Genomic DNA, 19,550 nt, shown 5'->3' with positions numbered 1-19,550 from the left:
GGACTAGGAGAAGAGAGAGGGGGATGGAAGGAGAGACAGGACTAGGAGAAGAGAGACAGGGATGGAAGGAGAGACAGGACTAGAAGAGAGAGAGAGGGATGGAAGGAGAGACAGGACTAGGAGAAGAGAGAGGGATGGATGAGAAGGAGCGACAGAACTAGGAGAAGAGAGAGATGGAAGGAGACAGGACTGGGAGAAGAGAGAGGGATGAGAAGGAAAAGGTCGAGCGAGAGACAGGGGAAGATGGAAGGAGGGGCAGGGAGAAGGTGAGCATAGGAGTGATGGATGGAGAGAGAGGGAGGGAGAGCAAATGGAAAGAGGGAGGGAGAGAGACATTAAAAGGGATGGGAGGAGTGAGTGAGTGCTCAGTGTGCGGGTGGCGGTGTGCCAGGGGTGGCAGAGTGCCACTCTAGCCCGACAGAGTAGGGAGGGGGGGTTAGTGCCAGGGCTCTCCCTAAAGATGGCCTTCCATGCCAGCCTGCCTGAGGGGCGAAGGCTTGAGAGAGAGGGGGATACAGGAGGGGAGAGAGGAGGAGAAGGCATGTTCTCCATCACCCCACCACACACCACATGGTTTAAGGCTCTGAGGCAATGACCGGCGGAGGAAGTGTGTGTATGTATGTGTGTCTGAGTGTGTGTGCGATAGTGTGTGTGTGCGATAGTGTGTGTGTGTCAGGCTAAGGGGGAGGCCCAGCCGTCGGCCCTGCCAAAGCTGTTGGAGTTAGTGAGTTCTATGGGGAGTTCCTGACTCATTTCAGGATATGAAAGGAGAGAGCTCAGCAGTTCATACAGACTGCCTCCTGTCTGCATTCACCTGCTCTTCAGCCTGACACACTCTCCACCCGACAGTAGAGTAGCTTGGGAGGGGGATGTACTATCTCCACCCGACAGTAGAGTAGCTTGGGAGGGTAATATACTATCTCCACCCGACAGTAGAGTAGCTTGGGAGGGGGATGTACTATCTCCACCCGACAGTAGAGTAGCTTGGGAGGGGGATGTACTATCTCCACCCGACAGTAGAGTAGCTTGGGAGGGTGATGTACTATCTCCACCCGACAGTAGAGTAGCTTGGGAGGGGGATGTACTATCTCCACCCGACAGTAGAGTAGCTTGGGAGGGGGATGTACTATCTCCACCCGACAGTAGAGTAGCTTGGGAGGGGGATGTACTATCTCCACCTGACAGTAGAGTAGCTTGGGAGGGGGATGTACTATCTAGATACACTGTTGAGCTCTACTACAGTACTAACAGTAGTGTTTGATCCAGTCTGAATGAATATTAGCTCAGTAAGATACTGTGTGTGTACACATGATGTGTGACAGGAGTGTGTGATCCAGTCTGAATGAATATTAGCTCAGTAAGATAATGTGTGTGATCACATGATGTGTGACAGGAGTGTGTGATCCAGTCTGAATGAATATTAGCTCAGTAAGATACTGTGTGTGTACACATGATGTGTGACAGGAGTGTGTGATCCAGTCTGAATGAATATTAGCTCAGTAAGATGTGTGTGTACACATGATGCGTGACAGGAGTGTGTGATCCAGTCTGAATGAATATTAGCTCAGTAAGATACTGTGTGTGTACACATGATGTGTGACAGGAGTGTGTGATCCAGTCTGAATGAATATTAGCTCAGTAAGATAATGTGTGTGTACACATGATGCGTGACAGGAGTGTGTGATCCAGTCTGAATGAATATTAGCTCAGTAAGATACTGTGTGTGTACACATGATGTGTGACAGGAGTGTGTGATCCAGTCTGAATGAATATTAGCTCAGTAAGATAATGTGTGTGTACACATGATGTGTGACAGGAGTGTGTGATCCAGTCTGAATGAATATTAGCTCAGTAAGATACTGTGTGTGTACACATGATGTGTGACAGGAGTGTGTGATCCAGTCTGAATGAATATTAGCTCAGTAAGATACTGTGTGTGTACACATGATGTGTGACAGGAGTGTGTGATCCAGTCTGAATGAATATTAGCTCAGTAAGATACTGTGTGTGTACACATGATGTGTGACAGGAGTGTGTGATCCAGTCTGAATGAATATTAGCTCAGTAAGATACTGTGTGTGTACACATGATGCGTGACAGGAGTGTGTGATCCAGTCTGAATGAATATTAGCTCAGTAAGATACTGTGTGTGTACACATGATGTGTGACAGGAGTGTGTGATCCAGTCTGAATGAATATTAGCTCAGTAAGATACTGTGTGTGTACACATGATGTGTGACAGGAGTGTGTGATCCAGTCTGAATGAATACCAGCTCCAGCAATATGTGTTTGTATGTAATAAACCATAAGCCGATGCTGTGTCATTAATCATTGACAATATGCAGGACAGTAACGTTCATTTGATCACACATTAGCCAATGCAATACACCTGAGATGTACGCCAGATCCCTGACTGCACTAAAGCAAACAGGCAGCTCTTTTGATGCTGCAATAACCTACTATCCTCTCATTTCAAATGTAATACCTGTGAATATACATATGTCTATGTCATGTCATCACTATGTATTCATGTAATATCCATAGAACGGTAATCCTATTTTTACATTTACTATTTCTATGGTAATATCAACCACCTTCATATAATAACATCATTTCTATGTATTACTGTGTAGGCCGAATACTAAGCGACAACTAGCCTATACAATAACGTGTGTGGGCCCTTCAGCTAGGTTGGTCCTCTGTGTTGGGAGGCTCTTAAAGTTAGCCACTCTGGCCCTGCAGTGATGCATGCCTGGTTTTACTGCGCCTGACTCAGAACACACTGTCTCTATCTCAGCTCTTTATCTTCCCCTCCACACCTCCTCTGGCTGGCTCCCGCCTTCTCTCTCTCTATATCTATCCCTCTCTCCATTATTTTCTCCTCTCTCTCTCTCCATTATTTTCTCCTCTCTCTCTATATATCTATCCCTCTCTCCATTTTTTTCTCCTCTCTCTCTATATCTATCACTCTCACTCTCTCCATTATTTTCTCCTCTCTCTCTCTATATCTATCACTCTCTCCATTATTTTCTCCTCTGTCTCTATATATCTATCACTCTCTCCATTATTTTCTCCTCTCTCTCTCTATATCTATCACTCTCACTCTCTCCATTATTTTCTCCTCTCTCTCTATATCTATCACTCTCTCCATTATTTTCTCCTCTCTCTCTCTATATCTATCACTCTCTCCATTATTTTCTCCTCTCTCTATATCTATCACTCTCTCCATTATTTTCTCCTCTCTATCACTCTCACTCTCTCCATTATTTTCTCCTCTCTCTCTCTATATCTATCACTCTCTCCATTATTTTCTCCTCTCTCTCTCTATATCTATCACTCTCTCCATTATTTTCTCCTCTCTCTCTCTATATCTATCACTCTCTCCATTATTTTCTCCTCTCTCTCTCTATATCTATCACTCTCTCCATTATTTTCTCCTCTCTCTATATCACTCTCACTCTCCATTATTTTCTCCTCTCTCTCTATATCTATCACTCTCACTCTCTCCATTATTTTCTCCTCTCTCTATATCTATCACTCTCACTCTCTCCATTATTTTCTCCTCTCTCTATATTTATCACTCTCTCCATTATTTTCTCCTCTCTATATCTATCACTCTCTCCATTATTTTCTCCTCTCTCTATATCTCTATCCCTCTCTCTCTATTTATCCATCCCCCCATTCTCTGTCGTTCTCTCCTCTATCGACCTCCCTCTTTTTGTCTCCAACAATACTAGCAGCCGGTGCATACATTTACGATTATAATAATATTGTCTATCTTTATTGCATGGACAATGCTTAAGTGTGTTGTCCATTTGCTACAGGGCATATCCACAAAACAAACAGAGCCTAGCTTGACTACAACGGCTTCCCTTCAAATAAATCACCTGTTCAGCCCCCCCCCTCTCTTGTAGACTATTAAAACTATATCACTTTAGACTATAGCAATGAAAGAGATGCACCCAGAGCCTTCACATCCCAGAGCCTTCACATCCCAGAGCCTTCACATCCCAGAGCCTTCACATCCCAGAGCCCTCACATCCCAGAGCCTTCACATCCCAGAGTCTTCACATCCCAGAGCCCACACATCCCAGAGCATTCACATCCCAGAGCCCTCACATCCCAGAGCCCTCACATCCCAGAGCCTTCACATCCCAGAGCCTTCACATCCCAGAGCCTACACATTCCAGAGCCTACACATTCCAGAGCCCTCACATCCCAGAGCCCTCAGATCCCAGAGCCCTCACATCCCAGAGCCTTCACATCCCAGAGCCCTCACATCCCAGAGCCCTCACATCCCAGAGCCTTCACATCCCAGAGCCTTCACATCCCAGAGTCTTCACATCCCAGAGCCCTCACATCCCAGAGCCTTCACATCCCAGAGCCTTCACATCCCAGAGCCCTCACATCCCAGAGCCCTCACATCCCAGAGCCCTCACATCCCAGAGCCTTCACATCCCAGAGCCCTCACATCCCAGAGCCCTCACATCCCAGAGCCTTCACATCCCAGAGCCCTCACATCCCAGAGCCCTCACATCCCAGAGCCCTCACATCCCAGAGCCCTCACATCCCAGAGCCTTCACATCCCAGAGCCTTCACATCCCAGAGCCCTCACATCCCAGAGCCTTCACATCCCAGAGCCTTCACATCCCAGAGCCTTCACATCCCAGAGCCTTCACATCCCAGAGCCTACACATTCCAGAGCCTACACATCCCAGAGCCTACACATCCCAGAGCCTTCACATCCCAGAGCCTTCACATCCCAGAGCCTTCACATCCCAGAGCCTTCACATCCCAGAGCCTTCACATCCCAGAGCCTACACATCCCAGAGCCTACACATCCCAGAGCCTTCACATCCCAGAGCCCACACATCCCAGAGCCCTCACATCCCAGAGTCTTCACATCCCAGAGCCTTCACATCCCAGAGCCCTCACATCCCAGAGCCCTCACATCCCAGAGCCCTCACATCCCAGAGCCCTCACATCCCAGAGCCTTCACATCCCAGTCTGAACAGGCTGCATTGTTTCAGAGGGAGCTGGTCTGTCTCCTGACATGACCAGTATAACACAAACAGGCCTGACAGACTACATGACTCTATTAGCCTGTTTCAGTGGACAGCAGGGTTCAGACTGCATGACTCTATTAGCCTGTTTCAGTGGACAGCAGGGTTCAGACTGCATGACTCTATTAGCCTGTTTCAGTGGACAGCAGGGTTCAGACTGCATGACTCTATTAGCCTGTTTCAGTGGACAGCAGGGTTCAGACTGCATGACTCTATTAGCCTGTTTCAGTGGACAGCAGGGTTCAGACTGCATGACTCTATTAGCCTGTTTCATGGACAGCTGGGTTCAGACTGCATGACTCTATTAGCCTGTTTCAGTGGACAGCAGGGTTCAGACTGCATGACTCTATTAGCCTGTTTCAGTGGACAGCAGGTTTCAGACTGCATGACTCTATTAGCCTGTTTCAGTGGACAGCAGGGTTCAGACTGCATGGCTCTATTAGCCTGTTTCAGTGGACAGCAGGGTTCAGACTGCATGGCTCTATTAGCCTGTTTCAGTGGACAGCAGGGTTCAGACTGCATGGCTCTATTAGCCTGTTTCAGTGGACAGCAGGGTTCAGACTGCATGACTCTATTAGCCTGTTTCAGTGGACAGCAGGGTTCAGACTGCATGACTCTATTAGCCTGTTTCAGTGGACAGCAGGGTTCAGACTACATGGCTCTATTAGCCTGTTTCAGTGGACAGCAGGGTTCAGACTGCATGACTCTATTAGCCTGTTTCAGTGGACAGCAGGGTTCAGACTGCATGACTATTAGCCTGTTTCAGTGGACAGCAGGGTTCAGACTGCATGACTCTATTAGCCTGTTTCAGTGGACAGCAGGGTTCAGACTGCATGACTATTAGCCTGTTTCAGTGGACAGCTGGGTTCAGACTGCATGACTCTATTAGCCTGTTTCAGTGGACAGCTGGGTTTTAATCACTGCTCTGACTCTGTTCCAGTGGGTCGTTTCAACACAATACTGTTTACAGTCTCAGTGGCCCAAAGAGGTCAAAGGTGAGCTCCCTGGCGACAAATACACACTATACAGTTACTTAGTGACTGACGTGGGCTGACTAAGTGTCTTTCAATGGGTTGTAAAACTTTAGTGGTGGTATAGGGAAACAAGGGTGATTAAGTCTAAAATTCTGTGTGGTGTGTGTGTGTTGGTATGCATTCATATGTTTATGAGTGTTTGTGTTCTGACTGGTGAGCCCATTTCTGTGGCTTTGTGTGTGAGCCAATTTGTACCTAAATGACAGAGTGGAGTAATGTCGGGGCGTGTAGGAGCGGTAATTGCGCCAGGAATAAATATTGCAGTTTTGTGCCTTTATCTTTCATTTACAGAGAGGCTTTGAGTCTGCCAGCTGAATTAGCATAATGAGGGAAGGCAAACGAGCTGCACTTCATGACATTACAAAATGGCCGCCGTCAGAGGGGCCTGTCCTGCTGAGCACTAGACCTACCGAGAGGAGTGGAGAGATGCATCGCTTCAGATCGGTCTTGGATTACTAAACACGTCAGCATTTAGCCAAATGCTAGCACTTATTCATAACAAAACACTGACCTGTTAGCATGGTAGGGTAAGGCTAACAGCCTTGCTGAAATAGACTAGACCCTTCACAGCCAGCCAGTCACATACACTGTCACCCACTATCGTTTTGGCCCTGACAAAGTCACTATGACCTGAAAACGTCTGGCACATGTCAGCGTAACCTTTTCTCAACTCTAACGCCAATACATTTGGCCTAATGCTAGCACTGGTACATAAAACACATCTGTTTGGCCATAGTGCCCTGACAAAGTCATTATAAAACCGAAAACTTAATTAAGGTAAACATAACTTTCATTTCTCTTTGAATTCCGCCAAGGCGGCCATTTTCCTACCATTTTCTGCAGGTGCTTCTCTTTCCGCACGTCCACCATGACCATGCCCTCCTTGACCAGGCTGAGGCCGACGTCGTCCTTGGAGTCGGCGAACTGCAGTGTGACGTGGGGGCAGGTGACGCCGCTGTGCTCCACGTTGAGCAGACACTGGGTATTCTGGATGTCCCGCACCAGGCTGTCCACCACGTCAGCACGCGCATCCTCCTAACGGGGGAGGAAGAGGAGGAGAAGGGAGGTCAAGGGGTTAGGCCACCCTGCTGAAGGCTGTCGAGCCGGAACAGTTCATCCTGAAATCTTTAGTCCTCTAATAAAAGGGACTCATATTGTGCTCAGAGAGCGAGACAAGGAAGCCAATTAGGAGTATTGAGGAGCAATAAGACACGCCTGCCATGGCTTTATAAAACAGGGATCAATTGACTACACCCCAACATTCCCCATTCATCTTTGCTCTGTCCCTCTCACTTGCTCTCCTCCTCCCTCCATGCCTCTTGCCCTGGTCCTGTCTCCATGGCAACCCGAGCAAGCTGCCCTTGGGGTGTGAATGTGGTGTGTGTCTCTGTGTGTGTGTGTGGAGAGGGATGCTGAGTGTTCAAGGGGGAAAACTGAGGGGCTTTTTGTTTCTTCTTCTTCCTGTGGTCAGCTTGTCACACACTCCGCGGGGGAGCTCAGGGCGAGAGAGGGAGGGAGAGCTGGTGAGAGAGATGGATAGAGGGAGAAAGAGAGCCAAGTGGACTGGGCGAGAAAGAGAGAGGAGGAGAGAGAGCCAAGGGGACAGGGTGGGGATATGCAATATGAATGAGGGCCTTCTGCTGAGTGGGACAGGTCACTGTAACAGGGCCTTCTGCTGAGTGGGACAGGACACTAACAGGGCCTTCTGCTGAGTGGGACAGGACACTGTAACAGGGCCTTCTGCTGAGTGGGACAGGACACTGTAACAGGGCCTTCTGCTGAGTGGGACAGGACACTGTAACAGGGCCTTCTGCTGAGTGGGACAGGACACTGTAACAGGGCCTTCTGCTGAGTGGGAAGGGACACTGTAACAGGGCCTTCTGCTGAGTGGGACAGGACACTAACAGGGCCTTCTGCTGAGTGGGACAGGACACTAACAGGGCCTTCTGCTGAGTGGGACAGGACACTGTAACAGGGCCTTCTGCTGAGTGGGACAGGACACTAACAGGGCCTTCTGCTGAGTGGGACAGGACACTAACAGGGCCTTCTGATGAGTGGGACAGGACACTAACAGGGCCTTCTGCTGAGTGGGACAGGACACTAACAGGGTTAGCACTAGCATGCGCCTGAAATGGACCTGTGTGTGGATGGTCATAACTATGTATTAAAATATATATGCTAACAGAGGAGAATGTATTATATATGTTTAACTTATATGCATGTATTAATATGAATGTGTCTAAGTGAATGACTGACAGTGTGTGTGTGTGTTTCTGTCTGTGTGGCCACTGGCCAGTTTGAGTCACAGCAGGTGAGTGAGCGACCAGGCAGTATCCTCTCTACTCCAGGTGGCAGGGCAGAGAGGACACTGTCACCACTAGTAACAGGCCCAGAGAGAGAGGGAGAGAGGTGAGAGGAAAAAAACAGAGAGCAAGAGAGAGAGCAAGACAGATTGAGAGGGAGAGAGATTGAGAGGGAGAGAGAGCGAGAGGGAGAGCAGGAGAGATTGAGAGGGAGAGAGAGCGAGGGAGAGCAAGAGAGACTGAGAAGGAGAGAGATTGAGCGGGAGAGAAAGCGAGATCTGACCAGAGGTTTAGGGACTGAGAAGAAGAGAGAGGAGAGATCTGACCAGAGGTTTAGGGACTGAGAAGAAGAGAGAGGAGAGATCTGACCAGAGGTTTAGGGACTGAGAAGAAGAGAGAGGAGAGATCTGACCAGAGGTTTAGGGACTGAGAAGAAGAGAGAGGAGAGTTCTGACCAGAGGTTTAGGGACTGAGAAGAAGAGAGAGGAGAGATCTGACCAGAGGTTTAGGGACTGAGAAGAAGAAAGAGATCTGACCAGAGGTTTAGGGACTGAGAAGAAGAGAGAGATCTGACCAGAGGTTTAGGGACTGAGAAGAAAAGAGAGAGAGAGATCTGACCAGAGGTTTAGGGACTGAGAAGAAAAGAGAGAGAGAGATCTGACCAGAGGTTTAGGGACAGAGAAGAAGAGAGAGATCTGACCAGAGGTTTAGGGACTGAGAAGAAGAGAGAGGAGAGATCTGACCAGAGGTTTAGGGACTGAGAAGAAGAGAGGAGAGATCTGACCAGAGGTTTAGGGACTGAGAAGAAGAGAGAGATCTGACCAGAGGTTTAGGGACTGAGAAGAAGAGAGAGATCTGACCAGAGGTTTAGGGACTGAGAAGAAGAGAGAGGAGAGATCTGACCAGAGGTTTAGGGACTGAGAAGAAGAAAGAGATCTGACCAGAGGTTTAGGGACTGAGAAGAAGAGAGAGATCTGACCAGAGGTTTAGGGACTGAGAAGAAAAGAGAGAGAGATCTGACCAGAGGTTTAGGGACTGAGAAGAAGAGAGAGATCTGACCAGAGGTTTAGGGACTGAGAAGAAAAGAGAGAGAGATCTGACCAGAGGTTTAGGGACTGAGAAGAAGAGAGAGATCTGACCAGAGGTTTAGGGACTGAGAAGAAGAGAGAGATCTGACCAGAGGTTTAGGGACTGAGAAGAAAAGAGAGAGAGAGAGATCTGACCAGAGGTTTAGGGACTGAGAAGAAGAGAGAGAGAGATCTGACCAGAGGTTTAGGGACTGAGAAGAAGAGAGAGAGATCTGACCAGAGGTTTAGGGACTGAGAAGAAGAGAGAGAGATCTGACCAGAGGTTTAGGGACTGAGAAGAAAAGAGAGAGAGAGATCTGACCAGAGGTTTAGGGACAGAGAAGAAGAGAGAGAGATCTGACCAGAGGTTTAGGGACTGAGAAGAAGAGAGAGAGATCTGACCAGAGGTTTAGGGACTGAGAAGAAGAGAGAGGAGAGATCTGACCAGAGGTTTAGGGACTGAGAAGAAGAGAGAGAGATCTGACCAGAGGTTTAGGGACTGAGAAGAAGAAAGAGATCTGACCAGAGGTTTAGGGACTGAGAAGAAGAGAGGAGAGATCTGACCAGAGGTTTAGGGACTGAGAAGAAAAGAGAGAGTTCTGACCAGAGGTTTAGGGACTGAGAAGAAGAGAGGAGAGATCTGACCAGAGGTTTAGGGACTGAGAAGAAAAGAGAGAGTTCTGACCAGAGGTTTAGGGACTGAGAAGAAGAGAGAGGAGAGATCTGACCAGAGGTTTAGGGACTGAGAAGAAGAGAGGAGAGATCTGACCAGAGGTTTAGGGACTGAGAAGAAGAGAGAGAGAGATCTGACCAGAGGTTTAGGGACTGAGAAGAAGAGAGAGAGAGAGATCTGACCAGAGGTTTAGGGACTGAGAAGAAGAGAGGAGAGATCTGACCAGAGGTTTAGGGACTGAGAAGAAGAGAGAGAGATCTGACCAGAGGTTTAGGGACTGAGAAGAAGAGAGAGAGAGATCTGACCAGAGGTTTAGGGACTGAGAAGAAGAGAGAGGAGAGAAATATTAGCTGAGAGAAAGAGAGGATATAAAGAAGATGGGTAAGTACCCCTGAGATAAAGAAAACATTTGCTTTGGCAATGTAAACATATTTTTCCCATTCCAATAAAGCCCCTTGAATTGAATAAAGAAAACAGGGACCAAACAGGAGCCAACAGAGGTAGAGAGAGACAGAGAGAGAGACAGAGAGAGAGAGAGACAGAGAGAGAGAGAGAGAGACAGAGAGAGAGACAGAGAGAGAGACAGAGAGAGAGAGACAGAGAGAGAGAGACAGAGAGAGAGACAGAGAGAGAGAGAGAGACAGAGAGAGAGAAATAAGAGCCAACAGAGGTAGAGAGAGACAGAGAGAGAGAGAGAGAGAGAGAGAGAGAGAGACAGAGAGAGAGAAATAAAAGAGCCAACAGAGGTAGAGAGAGACAGAGAGAGAGACAGAGAGAGAGAGAGAGAGACAGAGAGAGAGAAATAAAAGAGCCAACAGAGGTAGAGAGAGACAGAGAGAGAGAAAGAGCCATAAAGAGGGAGGTAGATACAGGGAAATGGTGAAAGACAGATCAAATGAAAGAGCGGTAGAAAGACAAAGGTGGAGAGAAAAGGGAGGAGAGCGAGGTAGAGAGCTGTGTCAGCTGTAGAGAGTGGAGGTGAGGCTGAGGCCTGGGCGGACAGATGGCCCACATCACCCTGCTGCAGCCTCACACTGACTCAGTGGAGAGGGGACAGCACACACACCTTGAACCCAGACACACTCGGAAATAAACTAATATACATATTGGGTAAGGACACACATTACAAACACACGCATGGACAGACACACACACACACACACACACATAAAAGGACGCACACACACACACACACACACACACGATCAGGCACACACACATGAACAGAACCACAAAAATATAGACATCCTAGACTAGGACATACATAACACTTAGATGTAAAAACACACTTTCAGTTCAGACCAAACCATGTGTTCTGATCTTAGCTATGTGATCCCCACCCAGACAAACCATGTGTTCTGATCTTAGCTATGTGATCCCCACTCAGACAAACCATGTGTTCTGATCTTAGCTATGTGATCCCCACTCAGACAAACCATGTGTTTTGATCTTAGCTATGTGATCCCCACTCAGACAAACCATGTGTTTTGATCTTAGCTATGTGATCCCCACTCAGACAAACCATGTGTTCTGATCTTAGCTATGTGATCCCCACTCAGACAAACCATGTGTTCTGATCTTAGCTATGTGATCCCCACTCAGACAAACCATGTGTTCTGATCTTAGCTATGTGATCCCCACTCAGACAAACCATGTGTTTTGATCTTAGCTATGTGATCCCCACTCAGACAAACCATGTGTTTTGATCTTAGCTATGTGATCCCCACTCAGACAAACCATGTGTTCTGATCTTAGCTATGTGATCCCCACTCAGATCATTACGGGCTTCTGAGAAATCCCGGGTTTTAACAGAGTTACAACACTGCTGTAACATTAAAGCACTTCAGAGTGCTTGACATAGTAAAAACACAGGCTGTTGAGTCAGACACACCCAGATACACAGACCTAGAGAGATTATAAAGACTAGGGCTCTCAAACACACTCTGCCCGGTTATTCGTGTGTGTGTATATATACACTGCGCATACTTAAGCCATAAGGCCCGAGGGGGTGTGGTATATGGCTAATATCAGCTAAGGCCTGTTCTTATACACAACACAACACAGAGTGCCTGCATACAGCCCTTAGCAGTGATATATTGGCCATATATTACAAACCCTGAGGTGCCTTATTGCTATTATAAACTGGTTACCAACATAATTAGAGCTGCAAAAATACATGTTTTGTCATACCCGTGGTATATGGTCTGATATACCACGGCTGTCAGCCAAATCAGCATTCAGGGCTCGAACCACCCAGTCTATAAAAAACATTAAGAACACCTGCTCTTTCCACGACAGACTGACCAGGTGAATACAGGTGAAAGCCATGATCCCTTATTGATGTCACTTGTTAAATCCACTTTAATCAGTGTAGATGAAGGGGAGGAGACAGGTTAAATCAGGATTTTAAGCCTCGAGACAATTGAGACATGGAGTGTATCATTGTGTAACATTCAGAGGGTGAATGGGTAAGACAAAACATTAAAGTGCCTTTGAATATGGCATGGTAGGTGCCAGGCGCACCTTTGTTTGTATCAAGAAGTGTAACTCTGCTGGGTTTTTCCCGCTCAACAGTTTCCCTGTGTATAAAGAATGTTTCACCACCCAAAGGACATCAAGCCAACTTGACACAACTGTGGGAAGCATTGGAGTCAACATGGACCAGCATCCCTGTGGAATGCATTCAACACCTTGTAGAGTCCATGCCCCCATGAATTGAAGCTGTTCTGAGGGCAAAATGGGGTGCAACTCAATACTAGGAAGGTGTTCCTAATGTTGTGTATACTCAGTGTATATATATATATATACACACACACTGAGTATGTCAAGTAGGCTCTCTACAGGGAAACTGTTCAGTGTTGTCATGACGTTGGCCTCTTTGGGTACAGGGAGGACAGTTGACCCCCTCCCCTTTGTACCATCCCCCAACCTACCTTCCCCAACCACCCAGGCCCTGTGTGAAAGGGTTGTAAAAACTCTAAGAGGAGAATGTCCTGCCACATGTTTCATAGAGAGACAAAGGAAATTCTTCCAACTCATAGAATTGGAGAACCGAGCGACATTTGTGTTCTGGAGAAGGTATGGACGATTGGTGAAGAATCCAGCTACGAACTGGTCTGCTTGGTACAATTTTGTGATACTCAGAAGAGACAATATAGCCATATTACCATAAAACTGTTTATATAATAGCCTCAGCGATGAGACTTGCATCATAATGGTTGTATAAAATGTATTAATAAGGATCCCGACGACACACTGAGCGTAAATATATATTGATTGCAATTGTTCCCGAATGAGTGAGCGTTCAATTGTCAATTGTTAATATTAATGAACTCTGTAGGTGTGCATCCTCAGCTGACTTTTTATGACCCATTGCTCTACAAGACACCAGCCAGGCCTGTTTAGACCATTAGGGCACATTACTCTACCAATCCTTTGTGACGATAATTACTGTTTGTATGTTTTCTGTTAATTACTTAGTGTAGTAAATAAATGATTTTAAGACAATTGATGTATGGATGATTTTAGTAAAGACTGGGTTCGTGCAGATACAACAATTTACGACGTTTGTAATGAGACTGGACGCGAGGTAAAATACACCATTTAAACCAGAAGATAATCGGCCTGTATTATAATATAGGAAAGTTATATTAGGAAAATTATAACTTTGTAATCTGAATATTTTCCTTGGTGCCCCGATCTCCTAGTTAATTACAATTAAACGATTAATCAGTTTAATCGTGTGATAATAATTACAGGGAGTTAATTGATAAACATGTCTTCAGTTTAATGGTACCCAAAGACACGACAGTGTATATATATATATATATATATATATACACACACACACACTGCTCAAAAAAATAAAGGGAACACTAAAATAACACATCCTAGATCTGAATGAATGAAATAATCTTATTAAATACTTTTTTCTTTACATAGTTGAATGTGCTGACAACAAAATCACACAAAAATAATCAATGGAAATCCAATTTATCAACCCATGGAGGTCTGGATTTGCAGTCACACTCAAAATTAAAGTGGAAAACCACACCACAGGCTGATCCAACTTTGATGTAATGTCCTTAACCTGTTGGGGCTAGGGGGCAGTATTTACACGGCCGGATAAAAAAAGTACCCGATTTAATCTGGTTACTAATCCTACCCAGTAACTAGAATATGCATATACTGTGAGTATAAACAGTATAACAGAACTGAGTATAACAGAACTCATTTGGCAGGCAAAAACCTGAGAGATTCCTTTACAGGAAGTGGCCTGTCTGACCATTTATTTGCTTTCTTTGACATCTCTTCCAAAAACTAAGGATCTCTGCTGTTACGTGACACTTCCCACGGCTCCAATGGGCTCTCAGAGCCCGGGAAAAACCTGAATGACGTAATTCAAAGCCCTGGCTGAAACACACGAGCGCTTTTGCTAAGTGGTCTATCAGAGGACAAAGGGCTTATGCGCGGGCACTGGCCGCCCCCGCCTTTCTGTTTTTCCCTCTATTTACAGACAGGCAGATTCCCGGTCGGAATATTATCGCTTTTCTATGAGATAAATTGCATAAAAATTGATTTTAAACAGCGGTTGACATGCTTCGAAGTACGGTAATGGAATATTTAGAAATTTTTTGTCACGTTATGAGCCATGCGCACGACCGTGATTTACCATTCTGATAGTGTCTAGAACTCACGAACAAAACGTCGCTGATGGAACATAACGATGGATTATTTGGGACCAAACCTACATTTGTTATTGAAGTAGAAGTCCTGGGAGTGCATTCTGACGAAGAACAGGAAAGGTAAGACCATTTTTCTTATAGTAAATATGATTTTGGTGAAGGCTAAACTTGCCGGGTGTCTAAATAGCTAGCCCGTGATGGCTGGGCTATGTACTTAGAATATTGCAAAATGTGCTTCATCCGAAAAGCTATTTTAAAATCGGACATATCGAGTGCATAGAGGAGTTCTGTATCTATAATTCTTAAAATAATTGTTATGCTTTTTGTGAACGTTTATCGTGAGTAATTTAGTAAATTGTTAGTAAATTCCCCGGAAGTTTGCGGGGGGGGTATGCTTTTTCTGAACGTCACATGCTAATGTAAAAAGCTGTTTTTTGATATAAATATGAACTTGATTGAACAGACATGCATGTATAACATAATGTCCTAGGGTTGTCATCTGATGAAGATCATCAAAGGTTAGTGCTGCATTTAGCTGTCTTCTGGGTTTTTGTGACATTATATGCTAGCTTGAAAAATGGGTGTCTGATTATTTCTGGCTGGGTACTCTGCTGACATAATCTAATGTTTTGCTTTCGTTGTAAAGCCTATTTGAAATCGGACAGTGTGGTTAGATTAACGAGAGTCTTGTCTTTAAATAGCTGTAAAATAGTCATATGTTTGAGAAATTGAAGTAATAGCATTTCAAAGGTTTTGAAAATCGCGCCACAGGATTCAACTGGCTGTTACGTAGGTGGGACGATTTGGTGCCACCTAGCCCAGAGAGGTTAAACCAAGTCAAAATGAGGCTCAGTAGTGTGTGTTGCCTCCACGTGCCTGTATGACCTCCCTACAACGCCTGGGCATGCTCCTGATGAGGTGGCGGATGGTCTCCTGAGGGATCTCCTCCCAGACCTGGACTAAAGCATCCGCCAACTCCTGGACAGTCTGTGGTGCAACGTGGCGTTGGTGGATGGAGCGAGACATGATGTCCCAGATGTGCTCAACTGGATTCAGGTCTGTGGAACGGGCGGGCCAGTCCATAGCATCAATGCCTTCCTCTTGCATGAACTGCTGACACACTCCAGCCACATGAGGTCTAGCATCGTCTTGCATTAGGAGGAACCCAGGGCCAACCGCACCAGCATATGGTCTCACAAGGGGTCTGAGGATCTCATCTCGGTACCTAATGGCAGTCAGGCTACCTCTGGCGAGCACATGGAGGGCTGTGCGGCCCCCCCAAAGAAATGCCACCCCACACCATGACTGACCCACCGCCAAACCGGTCATGCTGGAGGATGTTGCAGGCAGCAGAACGTTCTCCACGGCGTCTCCAGACTCTGTCACGTCTGTCACATGTGCTCAGTGTGAACCTGCTTTCATCTGTGAAGAGCACAGGGCGCCAGTGGCGAATTTGCCAATCTTGGTGTTCTCTGGCAAATGCCAAACGTCCTGCACGGTGTTGGGCTGTAAGCACAACCCCCACCTGTGGACGTCGGGCCCTCATACCACCCTCATGGAGTCTGTTTCATACCGTTTGAGCAGACACATGCACATTTGTGGCCTGCTGGAGGTCATTTTGCAGGGCTCTGGCAGTGCTCCTCCTGGTCCTCCTTGCACAAAGGCGGAGGTAGCGGTCCTGCTGCTGTGTTGTTGCCCTCCTACGGCCTCCTCCACATCTCCTGATGTACTGGCCTGTCTCCTGGTAGCGCCTCCATGCTCTGGACACTACGCTGACAGACACAGCAAAGTTTCTTGCCACAGCTCGCATTGATGTGCCATCCTGGATGAGCTGCACTACCTGAGCCACTTGTGTGGGTTGTAGACTCCGTCTCATTCTACCACTAGAGTGAAAGCACCGCCAGCATTCAAATGTGACCAAAACATCAGCCAGGAAGCATAGGAACTGAGAAGTGGTCTTTGGTCACCACCTGCAGAACCACTCCTTTATTGGGGGTGTCTTGCTAATTGCCTATAATTTCTACCTGTTGTCTATTCCATTTGCAAAACAGCATGTGAAATTTATTGTCAATCAGTGTTGCTTCCTAAGTGGACAGTTTGATTTCACAGAAGTGTGATTGACTTGGAGTTACATTGTGTTGTTTAAGTGTTCCCTTTATTTTTTTGAGCAGTGTAGATCTGTTCTGAAAGGCCCCAGAGTCTGCAACACCACTAAGCAAGGGGCTAAGCAAGCTCTCCAAACAGGTCAGGGACAAAGTTGTGGAGAAGTACAGATCAGGGTTGGTTATAAAAAATATCAGAAACTTTGAACATCCCACGGAGCACCATTAAATCCATTATTAAAAAATTGAAAGAATATGGCACCACAACAAACCTGCCAAGAGAGGGCCGCCCACCAAAACTCACGGACCAGGCAAGGAGGGCATTAATCAGAGAGGCAACATAGAGACCAAAGATAACCCTCAAGGAGCTGCAAAGCTCCACAGCGGAGATTGGAGTATCTGTCCATAGGACCACTTTAAGCCGTACACTCCATAGAGCTGGGCTTTACGGAAGAGTGGCCAGAAAAAAGCCATTGCTTAAAGAAAAAAATAAGCAAACACGTGGGAGACTCCCCAAACATATGGAAGAAGGTACTCTGGTCAGATGAGACTAAAATGTAGCTTTTTGACCATCAAGGAAAACGCCATTTTTGGCGCAAACCCAACATCTCATCTCCCTGAGGACACCATCCCCACAGTGTTGGTGGCAGCATCATGCTGTGGGGATGTTTTTCATCGACAGGGACTGGGAAACTGGTCAGAACTGAAGGAATGATGGATGGCGCTAAATACAGGGAAATTCTTGAAGGAAACCTGTTTCAGTCTTCCAGAGATTTGAGACTGGGACGGAGGTTCACCTTCTAGCAGTACAATGACCCTAAGCATAGTGCTAAAGCAACACTCGAGTGGTTTAAGGGGAAACATTTAAATGTCTTGGAATGGCCTAGTCAAAGCCCAGACCTCAATCCAATTGAGAATCTGTGGTATGACTTAAAGATTGCTGTACACCAGCGGAACCCATCCAACTTGAAGGAGCTGGAGCAGTTTTACCTTGAAGAATGGGCAAAAATCCCAGTGGCTAGATGTGCCAAGCTTATAGAGAGACATAAGAGACTTGCAGCTGTAATTTCTGCACCAAAAGGTGGCTTTACAAAGTATTGCCTTTGGGGGGGTGGGGGTGAATAGTTATGCACGTTCAAGTTTTCTTTTTTTTTTGTCTTATTTCTTGTTTGTTTCATAATACAAAATATTTTGCATCTTCAAGTGGTAGGCATGTTGTGTAAATCAAATGATACAAACCCCCAAAAAATCAATTTTAATTCCAGGTTGTAAGGCAACAAAATAGGAAAAATGCCAAGGGGGTGAATACTTTCGCAAGCCACTGTATGTATGTGTCTGTGTGTAAAAAACGTACGTCTTGTGGGACCTGGATGTAGGCGAAGGTGTACTCAGTGGCTTGTGCAGCCAGGGTCCGGGTGCTGAAGGCCGGGGGAATGACAGCCAGGCGCGTGGACGGCACTATCTCTCTCTGTGGAGGTAGAGAGGTAGAGAGAGAGACAGGTTTTAACAGGCCTTTATTGCACCATGCAGAGCTTGGATGTGATGCGTCCTCAACAGAATCAAAGAGCGCAACACAGAAACACTGTTTCACCTCAATTAGAGCTTCTTTCATCCACAAAACAAAGACCTCCCTTAACTACTACATAGACCACTGCTGTAAGCCCAAATATTCAAAGACTGGGTCTGAAAGAGGAGAGAGATATGGAGGGATATCAACAAAGAGAGAGAGAGAGAGAGAGAGAGAGCGAGATATCAACAAAGAGAGAGATATGGAGGAATATTAACAAAGAGAGAGAGAGAGAAAGGTAGAGAGAGATATGGAGGGATATCAACAAAGAGAGAGAGAGATATGGAGGGATATCAACAAAGAGAGAGAGACAGAGAAAGGTAGAGAGATATATAGAGGGATATCAACAAAGAGAGAGAGATATGGAGGAATATTAACAAAGAGAGAGAGAGAGAAAGGTAGAGAGAGATATGGAGGGATATCAACAAAGAGAGAGAGAGATATGGAGGGATATCAACAAAGAGAGAGAGAGATATGGAGGGATATCAACAAAGAGAGAGAGAGATATGGAGGGATATCAACAAAGAGAGAGAGAGATATGGAGGGATATCAACAAAGAGAGAGAGATATGGAGGGAAATTGAGAAAGAGATGGAGAAAGGGAGAGCCAGTCTAACTGAAGTCTCTTAGACCAGGGGTTCTCAAACTGGGTCCTGGGCCCCCCCCCCCCCCCCCTGGGTGCATGTTTTGGTTTTTGCCCAAGCACTACACAGCTGATTCAAATGATCCCAGCATGACGATAAGAAGGTTATCTGAATCAGCTGTGTCGTGCTTGGGCAAAAAACTAAATGTGCACCGACTTAGAGGGCTAACTCACGATCCTCTCTCTGCTCTGCAGAGCCCTGATATAATAGCTAGAGATAACCAGTCGCTTCCACAAACCTCCTATCTGATAACAGCAGTGTCAAGACACTCAGGCAGTCAGTCTACTTTTGACATTTTGCTCCAAAAACCAAGATGACACAGCCACAAAACAACTGTAGACCAAAAGACTGAAGAACCCCACTTCAATCCATTCCTTTCATTTAGTTTCAATTGGAATGTTGGTTAAAAGGTG

General features: G+C 46.2%; 1 protein-coding gene across 1 annotated transcript in view; it reads right to left on the bottom strand.

The window, feature by feature from the left end:
- LOC115180120 (staphylococcal nuclease domain-containing protein 1) overlaps window positions 1-19,550 on the bottom strand; it is a 317,205-nt gene that overhangs the window by 30,604 nt on the left and 267,051 nt on the right. Inside the window, exons 20-21 of the mRNA XM_029742020.1 lie at window positions 18,282-18,563; window positions 6,929-7,132 (exon numbers count right to left, since the gene is read on the bottom strand). Of these exons, the coding sequence (XP_029597880.1) occupies window positions 6,929-7,132; window positions 18,282-18,563 (486 nt within the window). The remainder of the gene's footprint in view (window positions 1-6,928; window positions 7,133-18,281; window positions 18,564-19,550) is intronic.

The sequence above is a fragment of the Salmo trutta genome, chromosome 40, assembly GCF_901001165.1.
Source record: "Salmo trutta chromosome 40, fSalTru1.1, whole genome shotgun sequence".
NCBI classification, from domain to species: domain Eukaryota; kingdom Metazoa; phylum Chordata; class Actinopteri; order Salmoniformes; family Salmonidae; genus Salmo; species Salmo trutta.
The sequence above is the reverse complement of the archived record's forward strand: the minus strand, read 5'-3'. Positions and strand labels throughout refer to the sequence as shown.